Raw genomic sequence first — 20,195 nt, 5'->3', positions numbered from 1 at the left:
CACCAGAGCTCACATTTCTGCCTCTGTATTTGGTGGCTATGGACAGGCACAGAATGAGTAAATCACACGTCATACAGATTTTCCAACATACAGGTGCTGAAAAATGCACGAAATTCCCCTTGTGTAAGTCATGGTTACAGCCTTCCCAGTTCTGGTTGAGAAGTGGGATGTGGCATCGTGTGTGTATAGCCCTTTGTTCTGGTCACGTTCCCCTGCCCAGGATTTGATGTACTCCTGGTCTATCATAGGAACAATTTACCAGCGACTACTCTGCCCTTTTAGGTTCAGGAGCCTTCAAAGCCACCAAGGCTTCTTTTTGTGCCCCTATGTTCTGTCTTTGTGGAGTTTGTCAGAACATTCCTGGGCCTTTTGCAGTAGAGTCCTGGGGAGAGGCTCATCTCAGCCCATTCCCCACAGAGGAGCAAAAGCTTGTTAACCTGGGCCCAAGGGCCACCGTGGTGCTCTCTCTTTTAATATTCCCATTTGTGGCCATAAACCTTCTCTGGGTTCCATTTTGGCATTTGGCAAATCGGCCCAGAAGTCTGGCACAGGACAGGAATGCTTCCCTCTCCCCACTCCTGAGGGTAGAGTAAGAGCTGCTCGGATGGGTTAATTAAAGCTGGAATTCATGTGACAGTGAGCTGCGTGGTTTTAGGGTGTCCTTGGAAGTTCTGAAGGACAAACTGTCCTGCACTAAGAAGCCGCAGGTACCCCAGCCTCCCTTACCACCTGTTCGCCTCCTCAGTGCTGGGAGCCCCTCCTCTGCATGGGGATCCATCTGCATTAGCTACGAAATAAGACAGTGGAGGAGGCATGTCACTGTCTCTGCAGTTGGAACTGAACCGCTGCATCAAGTAGCCTCCCCACAGGCCTAGCAGCTCTCAAGCCGGCTCTTGTCTTTCTCAGCTCTGGGAGGGAATGCAACTGCAGCCATAATCAAGAAGATAAGTACGGCCTGGGCACAGCCCAGAGCTAGAAACCCAGGCCCTAGGAGGGAGAGCCTGACCCACTTCCACACGTAAGAGAGGAAGAGGCCCAGGCCACTGGCCAACAGCACGGAGGCCGCCGCCAGGAAGCCCACAGCCAGCTGCCACTGTCCCTTGTCACTGTTGCACCAGGCCAGGAGGAGAGACAGGGGGGCAAAGAGGGTGAGCACTAGAGCCCCATACACCCCAACCCTGGCCAGGGCCAGTCCAACCCGAGGAATCCCCAGGGCCTCGAGCTCAGGGAACTGGAGACACTGTAGTGAGCTGGTGTCCTCGTTCCACAGGCAGAAGTTGTAGAAGCCAATTCTCAGATTGGACAGGTCAGTGAGGTTGCCAGCCTTCCAGAGCAGAGCGTAGAACAGCAGAGAGGGGACCATGACTGTGAGGCCCAGGATACACAGGAACGGCAGGTGTTTGCTGCACCGTGGTCTTGGGATGGCCATCTCTGTGGCCCTTTGCAGGGGGACCTGTGCGGAAGTCACACTGTCAGTGTCCAGCTCTCCCTGTGGCATGTCACAAAAATGCACAGCAAACTCTTCCCTCCTACTGTGCCCACCACCAAGGACGGGACATCTGAGGTGGCCTACAGGCAGGACCCTCTTGGTACATTGTCAGCTGTCTGTCTGGTTTGAGGTCAGGAGGAAAATCTCTCCCAGGCAGCTTTGGAGGCCTGACCTGACTTAACTGAAGTGACCTTTGACCCAAGGCTTTGCTGCAGCCCAAGTACAACAAAAACAAGGCTCTGGGAAGGTTTATGAGGGAGTTTCTCTGATCCTTATCCAGGGTCCTTTGAGGTGAAGGATAAAGGATAAGGCTCACTTTTATTGGGGACCCGAAGGTGGAGAAGGGTGCCAGGTTTTGCCCTGGTTGCGTGACAGTCACCAGGATTGCTATAAAAACTACCCATTGTGGGACCATAAATCAACCAAAGCAGGACTTATGTGCTGGAGGCCAGGCTGGTGTGTTTTCCAAGCGATGCAGCTCATTTTGGATGAGCCTGGGTGGAGCCCAGCCCCACCCACTGTTGAGTATCATCTGCTCTGCTTGGGGGAACTCATTACTGGGTCAGGATGTCAGCTGGTGATGAGATCACATGATAGTCCTCATTACTTTTAAAAGTCTACAATTTTTCTTAACAACAGTGATATATGTTAATTATAGAAAACTTAGAACATATTTTTAAAAGAAATAAAAAGTTACCTTTTATCCCACCACCACACAGAACTACTGTTACTCTCTTACCAATTTAATCATGCTGTTGAACATAATGCCTTTTCCCACTGGCTATGGTGAACATTTTAAAATGTTAAAAGCTGTTGCATATTCTTACAAAACAGTTAATAACTGCATAATAGTTCCTATCATGGAATTGTCCATTGCTTGGATGAGCCTGGTGTGGAATCTGATTTTTCTTTAGGCAGAATACCTAAAAAAGCAATCACTGGGTCAAAAGGAGAAATACCTTTAGCGTGCTTCCTGCACTGAACTGACCTACGGAAAACTTGGTATTTATAGTTCCTCCAGTTGTACAGAAAAGTCATTTCTCTACACTCTCATTCTTTCAAAAAATCTTTTCATTGCTTTTTTAATCAGAAGGGCTTCATCAAGTTGGCCTCTGAAGTAGCAGTCTGCTTTATGTCTGTTTAGCAATGTGGGATGAAACAGTATCTCTTACACATCTGGAAGAGATGAGCAGCACAGAGCACTGGGGTCAGGATCCAGAGTGGCCTGCAAGCCCCGGCCCACAGGGCCATGTGGTGTCAGCAGTGAGGAGAGTGGTGGCCTTGGGGAGGGACTTGGAGACAATGCAGTCCTGGTCAACTTCTGAGGGGACTTCTCAGGGGAACGGCCCCCTCCTCTTTCCCAAGGCTGACCAGAGGGTCAGTCTGATCACATTTATTCCACAAGAACAGAAAGGGACCAAATGGAACAAAAGAACGTGGGACAGGGCTGAGAGAGAGGGTTGCTCCAGCAAGTGTGCCCAAAACGAGAATGAACATTTACCAGGGAGCCTTTTGGCAGAGCCCTGGCTGGTGGCGAGCAGGAGCCTATAGGGACAGTGAGGGCTCCACTCTGCTACAGCCTCACCTTGGATGCTGCTGATCTGGGCCCCAGCAGCACTGGACAGTCTACCTGGCTCCATCCGTGGCTTCTGCTCCAGAGGAGCCTGTGGGAAAGGAATTTTTCAAACCTGACAGGAGTGTAGCCATTTTAGAAAGTCAGGTCAAAAACTAGCAGTCGTCTTCCCTGATGACTGGAGGTCCTCAAGGCCAGAGTTCCTGGAAACATCCTATTCATATCCTGCCCCTAATCCTGAGAATAGACCCATATCCTGACCCGCTCTAGAGAAGAGCCCCAGGTGGTACTTGGGGCTCACTCCCCATTCCAGCTACACTGATAAAACTAATAAAAGCCTTTTGCAGCCCTATGGAAGTGAGCTGATGGCTGCTCAGTCTCCATTCCCCTTTATTAAAGTCTTTGTCTTCCTCTCCTTTCTTGCAACCCTTACATGGGTTCTATGCCAGAACCTCTCAGAGCCCAGAGGGGACACTCAGGGAGGAGTCCTGTCCTCAGCGCTACTGCTCAAAGGCCCTGGAGGCTGGAGAGGCTGAAGATCCCTGTTTGAATGTAGTTGGACAATTCTTGGACCAATGATGGATTTATCGGGACTTAAACAGGTAGCCCATATAGTATTAGGCTGGTATGATGAGGAGTTTTAACCAGTCTGGTCTGTGGTTGGGGAAAAGATTCCCAGCAGAAACACATTTGGTATGGTTTTACATATTTAACAAATGTGCTTGTAAAAGGCTGTATCTATGTTTTTAATGATTTTTTTTAAAGGACATTTTAGGGTGCGGGATGGATTTCTAGGATGGAACACCAATTCACACCACTGTGCGTAGAAAATAAGGTTTGACACGGCTTTACTGTCCAAGAACCAAGGGGGCTGGGGGGCCTTTGTCTGAATGCACCTTCTCGTTTCTCCTGTTGGAATCCTGTTACACTGGGCATCCAAAAAATCACTATCATTAAACATTTTTACCCTGAAAGAAGAACTCAGTTTTGAAAAGATGAACGTGACTGCTCAGAGGAGAGATTGCATCAGCCACCTCGCCTGACCTTGCCAGGCGCCGGCAGCCTTTGTTTTGACTTCCTCATTTGCTCTCAGCTGACCTTTGGGGTTTTTAAGTGGAGAGTGGAACAAAGTAATAAGCCAAGAAGCCCCGGACCAGGCATGAGAAGGAAGAGGGGAGCAGCCCCTGGTTGCCTTTCTTTTTCCGTCTTTATGTCGGTCCCAGCTCCGGCCCACCAGCTGGTGGGACTTGGGGCTCACGGGTCTCTCTGGAGGCCCGGCCTCCTCTCTTGCTTTGTGCCATCCTGCCCACCTTCAGTGCTCCCCAGCCCTATTTTCAGCCCACACTGTTCAGCCATAATTAGAATGTACCATAGGCTCCACCAGAACGCGACCTCTCTGAGGAACACTATCTTTTTCTATACACAATAGGTGCTTTTTTTTTTGTCATGAATGAGTGAATGAAGATGCCGTTCATTCTCCTTGAGTTCTTCTGGGCCCATGTCTTAGCTGCACATCTTAACGGGACAGCAGAGCTCTTGCATGTGGGCTGTGGTTTGTGTTGCACACACGTGCAGCCCAGGGCTGGGATGGCCGGATGTTTCACGTGGGAACTCAAGTGTGGAAAGGATGGATGCCGGTTCTTGCTTCCTTTCCCAAGTGTTTCCTGGAGACAACAGGTGCATCTTTGGTTGGAAGCCGGCCACACTCTTCTCCTGTGCTGCCCCAACAGCAGACCTGTTTTTCTTGGTTTTTCACTACCTTGGTAATGGGGCTCTCACCACAACCAGCTTTTTAATTCCCTTTAATGATAAGCCACTGCTTCCTTCAGAGGGCAAAAGGGAAACTGCTGAGTCACTGTGGCCATTTTTAGATTAACCTTTTCCTGTTTATAATAAATACGTGCTGATCGCAGAAAGCTAGGAAATACGTGGAAATGTAGAGAAAAGACAAAAAGTTTTCTGTGACTTCAAGTCATAAAATGAGCACTCTTAGCAGCACATTTCTTTCTATAATGTTGCTTTATGTAGTTGGGATCATATGGACATGTTTGTATCCCACTTCATGAGTGTCGTCTCATGAACTAGAAATGTTTCCTGAACACTACCTTTGAGGATTGCATAGAGCTGTATCATAGTTCGTAGTTTTTACATATGCGTTATATCATTATTGCTGGGGGGCCTAACGCGGCCACACAGAAACTCTTCTTCCCTCCCCCTTCTCCTCTCCTCCTAAGACAAAGGCACAAGGATCTGGCCATCCCACCCCCTGAAAGTGCCGGCCAAAAGACCTTAACTTTACTGGCAAGCTGTGGAATTCGACTACCCCTACAGCACCATATAAAAGTGGTCTTTAACTGCCCTCTGGCACAGACACCATCTTCGCACTTCCCAGGCGGGTCACCCTTGCCTTTAATAAACCTGGCCTGATTATCTGTGCTGCGGCCTAGTCTCTGGGTGCCATCCTGTAAACCTTTCAATTATGAATAATGCTAGGGTGAATATGTTTGTGAATCAATTTATCCCTCCAGCCGCAGTTTAAGAGAATGCTTATCTCATCCTCCCTAGTGTTACATATTCTTGAGTCTTTTAATCTTGGACAGTGACAAATGATGAATCAGTTATTTTTTTCTTTCATTAGTAAAGTTTAACATTTTCAAGTGTTTGTTGACCATCTGTATTTCTTTTGTGAAGTGCTATCTGTTCTTCTGCTTTAAAAAAAAAATCATTTTGAGTTTTAGTTTTTGTTTGTTGATCTGTATGAGCCTTTTATAAATAGACTGTTTACCTTTTAAAAGTCATCATGATTGTCACAGGAAAACATAAACTTTTTGCTCCTCTAGATCCCCTGAACTGAAACACAGCTTTAGACTCCAGGTTTCTCCGAGGGTGTGACGGTTGTCACTGAGAGCCACAGTGTGACACAGCTTTAGACTCCAGGTTTCTCCGAGGGTGTGACGGTTGTCACTGAGAGCCACGGTGTGAGCAGGGCCTTAGGAGGGAGATAATTTCTGCTCAGAGGGAAAGCACATTCCTGATTAAGGACATAGACGAAAAAGTGTTCTCAGGAGATTAATTTGAGGCAGGTTTTGATTGTTTAAGTATCTCTAACATTTTCATACTAACAAAGGAGAAAGGAATGGTGGGCAGAAAGTATCCTAGTATTGTATCATTTAATTCTAAATTATGTTCTTTCCAGGTTCATAGTAAAAAAGAGAAACTTTCATAAGGATGTGACTGAGGGACAAATAGAATTCTGGCAGCTTGTTGCATTAAAATCTCTCTGGCTGCCTGTGGTGCTGGGTACCTGGCAAAGCCATAGGATGAACTGGAGAACTTCCGCTCTTAGATTCCAGCCCTGCCCATCAATGGGAATTGCACCAGGCTAAGGAGGAGCCACTTCTTACCCGTTAGGAGTAGCTGAGAAGGGTGCAGTGAGCAGGAAGACAGTTCTTGCTTTTGACTTACTTCACCTGGCTGAAATACCACTTATTCTTTTGAGTTGAAGAATCAAAATGAAATTTACAAACCACCCATAGTCCCTGGTGTTCCTTTTCATAGAGAGGAAAGTTTGTAGCTCCAATCCATCTTCCAGGCATACTTTGCACTTTTTTCTTTACATGCTAAAATATCTACACGTATTAGCATAAATGTGATATAACTCTATTGTACACAAATATTGATCATATAATTATTTGTAACTTCTGATTTGTCACTGCTCCTAATTGTGGCTTTACTTGGTACATTCTTACCCCAATATTTGAGATCCTTACAAAACCCCCTTTCTTCTTTGCTTTTCTTATATAGAAAACAAACACAAACAAAAAACCCCTCATTCTGTTTCTTCAATTCGGTTTTCCTATGCGAATGTCTAATGATGTTGAGTAACCAGACTTTATACAGAGGTGGGCTTATGTAGTCTCTTGCCTTCCGCCCCGCACCTGCATGCCTCTTCATTAATGGGGCCCTCACAGGCTTTGCCTTTCAGACAAGGCTAGCCTCACAGTGCACCCACACTGTCTTTCGTGTTATATGGTAGCTCAGCCTCCACCAGTGGAAATTCTATTTCACTCATTGTAGGTAGCATAAATCCTTACGATGTGCCCAGTGAAGTGGAGAGGCGTGGGTTGCTGCTAGAGAAAGTCCCCTTCCCTTAGGCTTCCTTTTGCAGGAGGACGGGGGCTCGATGGGAACATGTGAATTTCCCCACCAGTGAATAATGTCACATCCTCTGTATCTGACAGGCGTTCACAGTCTGGAATTGGCTACCAAGAAAGACTCTTGCGAGCAGGGAGGCCCTGCTTCTCAGCAACATGCACGACATGACATGATGTTCTTCCTGCTTCTTTAGGAAGAGAATGCCGGGACGCTGACACTGCACATGTTACTTCTTAAACTCCTTGCTCTCTTCTCCCTCAGCTCCTGATCCAACCGCTTCTTTGGTATTTTCCGAAAACCTTGGGCAAGCTCTTGACTTTTGTACTCGACATTGCTCTCTCTGGAAGGCTTGTCTATTCAGCATAGGTTTCCCCTCCTGTCTCCCTCCCTCACCTGCGTTAGGTCTCTGTTCCAATGTCCCTTACTCAGGGAGACTGTCTCTGGTTAGCATTTTAAAAATTGCAACACTCCACTCTGCATGTGGCACTGGCTGCTCTTCCTCTAGAGCACGTCCCTCCACCTAATAGTGTGAGTGCACTCAAACCTCCATCGCTGGCCACCTCCTCGAGATGACCTGATTTGCACAGACTGGACATGCACCACATGTATGTGTCAGTCAGTCAGTGGGCCTAGTTCCTTATGCTGCCCTCTTCCATATGCTGACCAGTTTGTTACAGTGCCTGGGGTGGGGGGGTCAGCTTACAGAAGTTCTACTGTAGTTTGCTTACTCCCCTCTGTTTCCAGCAGAGTGTAAACTCCGTGACAGGAAGAACTTTCATTATTCATGTCGGGTGTCTATCATCTGTCGTCATCAACTCTCTAACATCTGTCTTTTCCTGTTCTGTCCCCAACCCCAAGGCTGCACCTGGCACCTAGGAGGCTCTCACAAATGCCTCCTCAATGACACAGAGTGACTGGAGGGCTGCCAGTGTGGCACACATGGCTTCCCCTGAACTGCTCTCTGTTTATTTCCGTGACCCAATTCTCTGTCCTGGGTCTTCTCTCTCTGTTTAGTTCTCCCTGTCTCCTAAGTGTACGTTTCCACCATGTCATCCCAGCCTGCTGCTTTAAGAGTAGATGACTTTGAGAACGCTGGAGACGATGAGTAGACCCTCAGTTGCCACCAAACAGAACAGAAGTTTTTGTTGAAATTAAAAGAACATGAAGTTCTTAGAGCCTTTCTTTCATTAATGGTTTAAGGAAGCCAAAAAAGGACCAAGGAAGCCTTCAGGGAGGGGAGGAGTTTGAGAAGTCTCCTTCGTCAGTGGAAGCATCTGAGAGGGGGTTTGAGAAGGAATCTGACTTTATTGAGGCTTGTTAATAATTGAACACAGGCCTCAGAATCTCTTGAGCTCTTACTGTGTGCCAGGCCCTGTACCAAGCACTTAACAGGTATTAATTTTATCAGCTTTTCACAACTCCATGGGGGTATATTTATTATTTTCTTGTTCTTTTTATTTTTTCTTTTTTGAGACAGAGTCTTACTCTGTCACCCTGGGTAGAACATGGTGGCATCATAGCTCACAGCAACCTCAAAGAGATCTTCCTAGACTCAAGCGATCCTCTTGCCTCAGCCTCCTGAGTAGCTGGGGACTGCAGGCACCTACCACAATGCCCGGCTAGTTTTCTATTTTTAGTAGAGATGGGGGTCCTGCCCTTGTTCAGGCTGGTCTGGAACTCCTGAGGTGATCTACCCACCTCAGCCTCCTCGGCCTCCCCGAGTGCTAGGATTATAGGCGTGAGCCACCACTATTTTCATTTTCATTTTCCAGAGGAGAAAACAGACCTCTTGAGGATCAGTAACTTGTGCAAGTTCCTCCAGCCAGGGGTTGGCTCACTGTCCTGAGTGCTAAGGACCTGCCTCTAACAGGGCACACGTCCCCAGGGCCTGGGCCCTTACGTGCACTGGCTCCTTTCATCTTCTCCTTGACCCCATGCTGTGGTATGATCATGACTCCCATTCCAAGCAGTGGAGAAGGTTTGGAATGTGGGTTCTGAGCATGGACTTCAAAGTTATGTGTAGGCTTCCACTTTCCAGCTGTTTCACCTTAGTTCATTTACATCCCTCTGCTCAGTTTTCTGATCTGTAAAGTAAGTTTAATTATAGAACTTACTTTGTACTTAAGGAAATTAAATGAGATACTTTATGTAGTATACTTAGAACATTGCTTATTAAGTATGATTTAAATTATTGTTATTACAGTGAGGAAACTGAGGCTCAGAGAAGTTAAGGCCAGGGCCACAGAGCCTGACAGTGGTGAGATCTTAGGGAGGCAGGTAGGGCTGCATCCACTCCAGAGCTGACCTTTGGGGAGCTGGCCCCTGTACATTTGGGGCAAGGACTCCAGGCGCTGAGAGGTAGCAGAACACAATGGTGAGGAACAGGGCTGTAGAGCCAGACCTCCTGGGTGCATGTTGCTGTTCTGTCCCTAGTTGTGTGACCGTGGGCCCAGGCCTCACACCCTCCCCTGTGACACATTGGCTGTCACTTCATCAGGGGCTGTGGTGGGACTGCAATGAGTTCACATGTGTGTAAACAGATTATGGCCTGGTTCAGGCTCGGATGATCGTGACGCTGCAGCAATGGTTTGGGAGAGAAAAGGGAAGTGAGGGAAGGAGACCAGTGCCGTACAGGTGGAGGTATGTACCGTGAATGGACAGAGAAGAGGAGCACAGGGAAGGAAGGATTAGCAGAATAAAGTGGGAGCAACAGAATTTGCCAAGGTACAGAGCAAGGGTGAAGGCTGACTTGTCAGGGGAGGCTACCAGGCCTGGCCAAAATCCTTCTGGCTGAACATATTTAACATCAGCACATTCGTGGTTTGGGTGTGACTCTCACAAAAATAAAAAGGGAAGAAGAAAGGGAAATGTGTCATATTTCCTTTGGCAGAAACCTGAGTCCAGGTTCCAATTTCTCAAAACCAGGCTACCACAACTCTGCTGCAATGTGTTTACATGGTGGCAGCTCCTGGATTTCACTGTGCTCTGTAGATGGCCATTCCCATGACCAAGCTCTTTATGGGGCAGTATGATGTTTAATCTACTTAATTCTTCCATGTAAATATAAAAACAATAACAGCTTTACCAGCAGAAATAGGACTATACCATGAGCCTGTGATACAAAGTCCAAGCACTCACGCGTACAACAAGCCATTGCAATAGCTGTTTAAGTGGTTCCATTAATATTAACTTGCTATTTGTGCAATTGTTTTGTTGCTTATTAGCCTTCACTAGCAGATCATTCAGCTGAGAGCAAAGGTTACAAAAAATTTAGAGAGAGAAAAGAATCTTTAAAAATAAGAAAATCACTACAAACCGGGGAACCTATCCTCATTTGGTTTTTATTGTCAGGACCCTACATTCTGGTTTATGGGGAGTTGTGATTCCTGGGGTCCAAAGCAGAGTTTGAGGATCAACAGAATATAGTGACTGCCATGGCTGTCCCCTGCTGGTCCTGCTCCAGCCCTCTGTCCTGCAGTTATGAAGGAGACTCCACTTGCCACCTCCCTCTGTGATGAAGTCAGCATTTCATCTTGTGACCCTATTAATGTGACACATTTTGGACGCGGCCCTAAGTCAGAGGCCCTGGGGAATGCTGGCCACTTAGGGCAAACCTGCTACCTGCTTCACTAAGTTTGTACTCAGGAAGACAAACACCAACTTATTTTTTTAAATACATAATTCTTGAAAAGCTCTGGAAGGAAATAAACAGGTAAAGTGAGGGAGAGCAACGGGCTTGGTTAGAGGGGCAGGGAAGGCCTCTCTGAAGAAGAGGGATTTGGTTTGAGGCCTTAAAACGTTTTTAAAATCAGTGCTCAAGCAATTTATTAGCTAATGGAAAGAGAGAGAGAGAGAGAAAAAAAAAAAAGAACCCAACAACTATTTTAGCTCCTTATTTCACGCCACCTACCAAAATAAATTTCATGTAGATCCAAGAGTGAAATGTAATGAACAAGGAGACTAAAAAAATTTAAAAGATCTAGAAAATGTAGGTATTGGATTCATGGATGAGAAAATTTTCAAAAGTTTTACAAAAAAGAATTTTTTATAATGTTTGTTGTCAGCTGGAGGACAACGTATTTTTTAGAACATTCTGAACTCAAAAGCAAATCAAAACTACAAAGAATTGCATAGATTTAACTATTTTAAAATGTAGATTTCTATATACCAAAAACAACATAAATAAAATAAAAAGTCAGTGAGCCTGGCAAATATTTGCAAGTAGGAACTAATATACTGAATGTATAAAATGTTCATGCAAACAGTTAAGGAAAGCATTACTCCATAAAAATGGGACAAGGAATTCACAAGAGATAATTCACAGAAGAAAGAATGCATAGTTAACTAACATAAAAAAGGATTCTTTATCTTTCCTAATATAATTTAAAAAAATGCCAAGTAAAATCACCTGTGAGTTTCCCTATCAAAACTGTAGATGAAAACACTTGTTGTTAAGAAATGGGGATAATTGTGATGGATGTGTTACCTAGTTCAATGTAAGCATTTCACATTGTCTATCAAAGCAGTACCCTGAACCCCATAAATGCATCAATGTGCAAAGTTATGATTTAATAATAATAATAATAAAAGGAAACACTTGTTGATACCAAGAGTGTGGTGAAACTGGTATTCTCACCCAAAGATGGTGGATGTGAAAATTTGTATAGACTTTCTGGGAGGCAGTTTGGCAATCTGCATTAAAGATATTAATAGTCCTATCTTCTGGGCCTAGTAATCCCCTTTAATAAATCTACCCTAACATAGCAATCAGAAGTGCAAACAATGATTCATAGGTAGAAATGTTCATGACAGAATATTTTTGACAAAAAAGGGAAGCAAATTAAATGCCCAATATTAGGAGTAAATTATGACATATCAAGATGATGAAACACCCGCAGTTTTTAGAAAGAGCAAGTATAAAATCATCCTATAGGGTGTGAGTGCACTCTATACGTGCACTCCTATATGTATAGGAGACAGACAAATTTTAAAATGTTAAGGTTAGCGGTGGTATTTCTGGGTGGTGACATTATAGGTAATTGTTCTCTTTTTGCATTAGAAATACTTCCAGACTTCTGTACTATATTTATGAAAAAGTGAAATTTACAAAACAATCATAAACAACCTTAGTTATTACACCAGGTTGGAAAGAAATTTGAGGAAGGGGAGTCATGCAAATTCAAAGAAGAATTTTGCACGGCCTGAATCTCAGACATAACATTGTGGGAGGGAAGGCATGCGGAGACATACGTTTGTCATCATGAGAGAAGAGGGAAAGTAGGAAATATGCATTTCCCCCGCCTCTCCTAAAGAAGATTTTATCGATGAAGAATTGTAATGGAAGTTAGCAAAACTAAACCCATATTTAAAAAAGAAAATCTTGACAGGCCCCAGGAAAACTAACATCCCACCATGAACTTCCATCAGGGCATGAAAAATGATCACATGGGGTATAAAAGTTTCTTAGATCTTATTATATTCTTTGAGGCAATACACTTGCTCCGTAGGGTCATCAATCCTTCTGACAGGCCTTTCTGTCAATTTTAATCTTGTATGTATTTTTAGGTTTCATAGTGTCATAAATACCTTTGAGTAATAGTTTAGGTATTGCTGGTCAGTGACCCACTTTTGTTTAACTCCCTATTTTGATGAAAGGTGCATTCCACGAAGCAAGGCCTTTATTTGTGCAAGACTCTGTGTATTTCTAACAGTTACACTGACATTTCCTTCATTATTTTGAGGCCAGAGACATACAGGGTGATGCCGAAGATAGTGGAGGGAAGGGGATCCCACAGGAAAGGGTTAGATTTGTCAGTTTCAGGCATCGTTTATGGCCTCCCAACTACAGTGGGTGAAGATTGAACTTTCTTCTTCCCAATTTTGTGTTCTGTAGTTGTGCTTTCTGTCTTCCTCTATCCAAATTGGTTGTATCTTAATTTCATTTAAATCAATATTCAGTGTTTACAATATATGGGGGGGCCTAACACAGCCACGCACAAACCCTTTCCCCTCCCCCTCTCCTCCTACGACAAAGACACAAAGGATCTGGTTAGCCCACCCGCTGAGAAGGTGATGCCCAAAGACCCTAACTTGACAGGCACATTGCCCACACCCAAAAGCCCCATATAAAAGTGTCTCTAACTGCCCCTGGACAATGATGCCATCTTTGTACTGCCCAGACCTAAACTTCACTGCTGCTACAGCCTCCTCTCTGGAGTCATTGTTTTAACCTTTCGTATGGTGCCTGACTCAGAGCTGGTGGTGGACTGGCTGGCTGGTGGCCTAGCTGCATCTCGCTGCCAACTGCCCTAGTCACCCCAGTTTTCTCAGACCTGATTCCAATTGTGCCCAGATCTGATTCCGCTGACCTGTCAGTCCTAGAGGATTTTGCCCCAGCTGCCATTCAAATGTGAGGTCTTTAAATACCTTCAAACAGAACCCATTCTTTAGAGTTGCTCAAGGCCTCTTCTGTCATCACATCCCCCTCACTTCTTTTTTTCTCATTCATTCATGCCTAATTAGAGGGTTTTTGTCCAAGGCTCTGCTCCCTTCGGGGTCTGGGACCTCATATCATTTTGTTTTTCATTTTTGGTTCAGAACCAGCACTAGACCCTAATGTAGGCTTCTGGAGTCCTGGAAACCTCAAGTTTATCCAGGAAGGGGAAGGACATCTGAGATAACTGGAGCTGGTCCCTCTATCCCAAAATACCCCTGGGGTGTCTTCTTCAGTATTATAAGAAATTAGGCCTCAAAAAGGCTCATATTTTATTGCAATGTAGCTTGGCCCTAATATAAATTGGATAAAGAACAGGATCTTTGACCTTAATATCTTCAAAGACTTCAATAATTTCCTCCAAAGAAATGGCAGGTGGAGTGAAATCCCCCATCTTTAGGCCTTTGTCTCCCTCCGCTCTCGTCCCTCTGTGCAAACTGTGCTCAATCCACCGCGCACTTCGTCACTCGAACTCCTCCCTTTTTATCTTCCCCTGAACTACCACCCTATCTTCCTTGCTCCACAGGGTCACCAATCCTTCTGACCACCAGGCTCCTACATTCTCCCACCCCCTAAATCTCCCCCCAAACCCTAAGGCTTTCCCTCTTCTCCCACCTGCCAATCCCTTTACACTCACACAGTCACTGGTGGAGGGAGCTGTGAACCTCTTTTACAGCTTTGGGAAGTGGCCAGTGCTGCAGGAACAATACAAGTTGATGTCCCGTTTTCCCTGGGAGACTTTCACAGATGGAGAAGGGACTAGGTCTTTTCTCCACAGATCCCTCTAGGTATATAAAGGAATTCCAGTACTTGGTTTCATCCTATGGCCTCACCTGGCATGACCATCATATGATAATTAACTCTACCCTTCTCCCAGAGGAGCGGGAGAGGCTTTGGTAAACGTCCCCACAGCATGCACAATGTCCACACTACTGACAATACCAGCGCTCCAGGCGCCCCTGCCATCCCCTTACCAGGTCCTAATTGGCAGTATCAGTCCACACATGATTATCTGCCTCCCAGCGGGCCTAGAAAAGGCTTTTCTATTCTGAAAGCACTTAATTATGATAAACTTAGTTAGTAGGAACTCCAGGAATATCCTGCCCAATTCATGGCCTGTCTCACTGAAGCCCTCTGCTCACACATCCACTTACACCCTGCTACTCCCGAGGAACACCTTTTCCTAAACTCATATTTTAAAAATTCCCCCAAACTCCCCAACAAGACCTCACCACAATGGTCTTTAAGGTCTTTAAAAGTCGGGAGAAGTGTGCCCGTCTAGATAAGCAGGGTAGAGATCATGCTAAAAAGTCAAATTCTGGTCTCAGCCATTCTGAGAACTACAAAGGGCCTCCAGAAACAGACTAAACTTGCCTTCAGGGAACTACCCAGACTGAATATTCCAAAAAAACCTCCCTACACAAGGATGGTTCATGAAAGAAATCCGACTTCTCCTCCCTGCAGCCCAAACCACACGAATCCTTACACAACTCTACATGTAGGACCAAACCCCTCAAAACCTTTTTATGCCCTCTAATTCTGTGCCCTCCTCTCCACTGTCTTCTAACACAGAGCTCCTCCTCCTGTACCATCCAGGAGGCCACCTCCCCCAGGGAGGCCTCACCCCTTCCCTCTCCCAACTACATCAGGCTGGAGCCCACCTCCCGGGCCAAGACTGGCAAATGGATTACACACACATGCTCCCCGTAAAGAAGATGAAAAGCCTTCTCACTCTTGTAGACACCTTTTCAGGGTGGATCGAAGCCTTCCCTCTCTCTTCAGAGAAGGGTCCAGAGGGGGTCCAGATTTTGCTGACAGAAATTATTCCCCATTTTGGCCTTCCCATCTCCCTTCAGTCAGATGATGGACCAACTTTCACTTTCACATTTCAAATAACCCAAGGGGTGTCTAATGCCCTAGGCATTGCTTGGAATCTTCACATTCCTTACTGTCCTCAATCCTCTGGAAAGGTAGAGAAAGCTAACCATCTTCTAAAGCAGTGGTTCTCAACCTTCCAAATGCTGCAACCCTTTAATACAGTTAAAAGGGGTCGTGACCCACAGGTTGAGAACCACTGTAAAGTTACACCTACCTAAACTTTCAGCTAACCTTCACCTCCCTTGGCCCCAACTTCTCCCCCTAGCTTTAACCCGCTTAAGAACTCTACCCAGAAAACTTTTTCTTCTAAGCCCTTTTGAACTGATGTATGGCTACAATTTTCTGTTAGGAAACCTGTCACCTCCTTCCTCACCACTTGGGGACTATCTCCCAACTCTTAACACTTTATGAAATCTTCTCCAGAAACATGCTGACCTTACCTTGCCCCAACCTGACCTGACCTGACCCGACTTAAAACCAAAGACAAAGTTCTCTTAAAAACTCACTCCAGTGCACCTAAGGGGCTCTCCCTCTCATGGAAAGGGCCATACGCTGTCCTTCTTATCACCCCTACAGCAGCTAAGCTAACCAAGTTTCCCCAAACCTGATTCCAGATCTCAAAAATAAAACCTTACTCCACCCCAGTAGTCCAGTATAGCTCTACCTTAACAGGCCCAACCTCCCTCAAACTCCAGATAACACCTGAGGAACCATGAACATGATGACTGCTTCCTCACCCCTCCAGAGCTGCTGTCCAGCCAGGTCATTTCCCTGCATATCCTGCCACAGAACCTCTGAAGAGCAGTCCTCAGATTCCTCTTTGATGAATTCCTCCAAGTATCCTTCCTGATCACCCGTGGAAGAACATCCTAAGCCTTTTTTTGAGACAGAGTCTCACTATGTCGCCCTGGGTAGAGTGCTGTCGCGTCACAGCTCACAGCAACCTCAAACTCTTGGGCTTAAGTGATTCTCTTGCCTCAGCCTCCCAAGTAGCTGGACTACAGGTGCCCGCCACAACGCCCGGCTATTTTTTTGTTGCAGTTGTCATTGTTGTTTAGCTGGCCTGGGCTGGATTCGAACCTGCCAGCCTCATTGTATGTGGCTAGCGCCCTACCCACTGAGCTACAGGCACCGCCCCATATGCCTTTTTTTTTTTTTTCCAGACACCTCCTGTCCTTCTCCCTCTGCTCTTCTCTCCTGTTCTGTCCAGTTTTGTGCCATGATTTTTTTTTTTTTTTTGCAGTGTTTGGCCTGGGCCTGGGTTTGAACCCACCACCTCTGGCATTATGGGGCCCTACTCCTTGAGCCACAGGCGCCACCCCAGTGTTCTGTCCAGTTTTAATAGGCCCCTCCTTACCTGCTTATCTAAACACTTCCCTTACTTTAACCTATTCAATGCTCAAAAAGTGTAACCCCACCTCAGCATATAGTTGCTGGATCTGTTTACATATTTCCCCCACTTTTTATTCAGCTATACCTGCCTCACCTTGAATTTGAGCTTCTGCGCCTGCCTCCTTAAAGTACACTGTTTATAAAGGGAGAGCTTTCTTTTCTTGCTCAATCACCTCGTATAATTAATTCCCCAGTGAATATCAAAGACAAGCTAACAACCTTCTCAGGCAGCATACCCAAGCCTCAGAACCCCTAATCTCCCCCCAAAGGGCTATCTAGGGGCCTGTAGGCAAAGTAATCTCTCTGCCCTGTCAGGCTCCCCTCTGCATTCAGAGCCCAGCTCCATTGGAGCCCAGTAGGAACTCTCAGCCTGAAATTATGTAATGTCACTCTCACCATCGCCCCTTTCCTCTCAACTCTGTGTGGAGCTATCCTGGGCTTTGTCCAGCCAGGCTACTGTAGCTCTCCACCCACTCTCACTGGTTCCCACACCCCAAACTGGAGCTCCCTTTTCTGTTAGGACAGGCCTTCTCTCTGGTCTTTACTTCTTCCATGGATTAAAAGCTCTGGGGAAACTCGGGCCTCTTGCCCCTTTGTCCCCCTACTCACTGACAATCTCCCTTATGACCTAGACCAAACTAAGTTTTACCTCTTCCCTGAGACACAGTCTGTTTACCCCCCACCTATACCACCAATCTAGCAGGAACCTTTTCCATATGGGATTTTGACAGGGCCCCCGAAAAATATGCCGGAACTCTAGAACTGGTCCTTTCCTTCAACTTTTCCACTTGCCTGGATGACACCAGGGTCTTTTTCCTATGCGGGACCTTTACCTATATGCCTCCCAACAAACTGGACTGGCACCTGTACTCTGCTCCCTGATACAGCTCTCCTCCCAGGCAATGAACAGGTTCTGGTCCCCTTTCACACCTTACTTAGAGCTAAGCGTTCCATCAATTAATCCCTCTCTTGGCAGGCCCAGGCATCACGTCAGGAGTCTCCACTAGGACTGCTAGGGATTGCGACCCACCAGTTCTGACTAATATCCACTGAGCTGGCCAAAAGCCTCCCTGAAGTCTCTGATTAGTTACAACTCATAAAGGCCAGGTGCACTCCCTAGCTATAGTGTTCTCCAAAACTGTAGAGGTTTGGATCTACTCACAGCTGGGGAAGGGAGCCTTTGTACTTTCCTATAGGAGGCACGCTGTTTCTACACCAACAAGCCCCGTCTTGTCCAAGAGAGCATCACCCAGCTCCAGGAACGAGCTACACACTGTGCTCTCAAAGTGAAAGGCCCTGGTTTGACAGCTTGTGGGGATGCTGGATCTTACCCTTCATGGGCCCCCTTGCCACAATCCTCCTGCGTCATCCAATTCCTGTCCTCATTTATTCAAGATAGGGTAAAAAAGGTGTCAGCCACAGTTGCAACACAATTCCTACCACTCCCCAAACACTCCTAATGTACCCCAAACCCATGCAGCCCTACCAACACATAACTCTTCCCACTGAGGAAAACAACGACCCTGTCCAGCAGAAGCAGTTCCAGAAGACAGGCCATCGTCCCCGTCACCCCTTTTAACAAAGTTGAGAATGTTGTGGGTCTAGCGCAGCCTCACAAAAACTCGTTTCCTCTCCCCTTCTCCTTCTCTCCTACTAAGCCAAAAAGGATGTGGCTAACCCACTGCCTGAGAAATTCACACCAAAAGACCCTAACTTCACAGGCAAGTTGTGGAACTGGCTCACCCCTACAGCCCAAAATAAAAGTGGTTTCTAACTGCCCCCGGTGCAGACGCCATCTTTGCACTGCCCAGGCGGGTCATCTCCACTTTCAATATAGCTGACCCAAACTTCTCCACTCCCACTGCCACCTCGTCTCTGGGTGCCATCGTTTAAGCCTTTCCGTGACAGTACAGTGGGCAGATCGTACAGAGGAGAGGGAAGGAAGGTCACAAACACTGAACAGTCAATTATTCCCCCTCTGCAGATTACTAGAATGTGTAATAGCTAAGGAAACGAAATTGTCCTAGGAGGCGGTGCGCATCTGGGCAGCCCGTGGTGGAGGGGGAGAGGAAGAGAAACCGAAGGATTCAGAAAAATGTCAGTAGCCAGTATGTGTAGGTACTTACACAAAGGAGATTCAGAGCCCACAGGAACACTCATGAAAAGGAGGAGGAAATCAGGGCCGTCTGGTTGGTCTTCCTCCTCTCTGGCTTTCTGATGGCAGCCCCAGGAGGGAGGACAGTGGCGAGGGAATGGCAGAGATGCAGTCCTGAGCCCGGCCCGGCTCGCAGTGCCCGCCTGCTTTCGCAGTTGTGTCTCAGTAAACAGCTCTCTGAACTTCGGTACATTTGTGCTGACTGATGTCACTATCAGCTGATTTCACTTTCGTTTCTTAACTTGCTAGTTACCCGTGACTTTTCAGAAACAAGGAAGGTAAACAACACTTTGTTGTTCACTATCCTGTGTTGTTCTCTTATACTGTAGCCAAAAAAGCAACTGATTTTAAGTGCCAGGTAACTGTTGTGATTCTATCCACAATAATTCCAGAAAAAAAAGTAGTCAAAAAACTCTCAAGTCAAAAAACTCTCAAGGCTCCCAGGGATTTAAACTCCAAGATAAACACAACCTAGACTCTTACTCAGAAGGGACCTTCAGGATCATCTGGTCCAAGCTCCCCACCAGTGCAGCAGTGGGGACCGAGGTCACTTATGTGCATTTTCCTGGGAAGCAACTATAGTGATCTGTCCCACCACTTCTGAAATCAGCTTAGGAATCATGACCAGGCTTCTCTGGACACAACTGCCTCTTTAGCATTCTCATTAGGATAGTTAGGCCCATGTGGAACAGGTGGAACGTGTACTTTATTTCAAAATAAGCGCAGAACAAGGCTTTTATTTTAGTGATCGTAGAGGCTCCTGGCCAGAGTTTAAAAATTGTCTGCTCATAGCCAGGCGTTGTGGCGGGCGCCCTTGGGAGGCTGAGGCAAGAGAATCGCTTAAGCCCAGGAGTTGGAGGTTGCTGTGAGCTGTGTGATGCCACGGCACTCTACCGAGGGCCATAAAGTGAGACCCTGTCTCTACAAAAAAAAAAAAAAATTGTCTGCTCACATGACCTGCTGGAAATTTCGATCTGGGGGTTAAGCTTGGTTAGTCTGTAAACAGCTACCTACTAATTTTTCGGAATCCTTCACGGTTTTTCTTCCTCTCCTGCTACCT

At 46.2% G+C, this 20,195-nt stretch overlaps 2 protein-coding genes across 6 annotated transcripts in view; one reads left to right on the top strand and one right to left on the bottom strand.

Moving 5' to 3' along the window:
- Positions 1–20,195, top strand: part of CYREN (cell cycle regulator of NHEJ) — a 275,649-nt gene that overhangs the window by 2,919 nt on the left and 252,535 nt on the right. The window lies entirely within an intron of this gene.
- TMEM140 (transmembrane protein 140) lies at positions 10–19,396 on the bottom strand. 3 transcript variants are annotated; one of them, XM_053609412.1, is made up of 2 exons: positions 19,107–19,396; positions 10–1,453 (listed from the first exon to the last, which is right to left on the bottom strand). In XM_053609412.1, exon 2 carries the CDS (start codon positions 1,427–1,429, stop codon positions 872–874), a length of 558 nt encoding a protein of 185 aa, XP_053465387.1. In that variant the 5' UTR covers positions 1,430–1,453; positions 19,107–19,396; the 3' UTR covers positions 10–871. The 3 variants fall into 3 exon arrangements, with proteins under 3 accessions (XP_053465387.1, XP_053465388.1, XP_053465386.1); XM_053609413.1 differs by lacking the exon at positions 19,107–19,396 and adding an exon at positions 6,467–11,809; XM_053609411.1 differs by lacking the exon at positions 19,107–19,396 and having other exon boundaries at positions 10–4,285.

Source organism: Nycticebus coucang, chromosome 11 (assembly GCF_027406575.1).
Source record: "Nycticebus coucang isolate mNycCou1 chromosome 11, mNycCou1.pri, whole genome shotgun sequence".
Classification (NCBI taxonomy): domain Eukaryota; kingdom Metazoa; phylum Chordata; class Mammalia; order Primates; family Lorisidae; genus Nycticebus; species Nycticebus coucang.
This window is presented reverse-complemented; position numbering and strand designations above follow the sequence as displayed.

Bases quoted from the DNA above. Each gene is read 5' to 3' on its own strand.
- TMEM140 (XM_053609411.1), bottom strand. From the start codon at position 1,498: ATGCCACAGGGAGAGCTGGACACTGACAGTGTGACTTCCGCACAGGTC.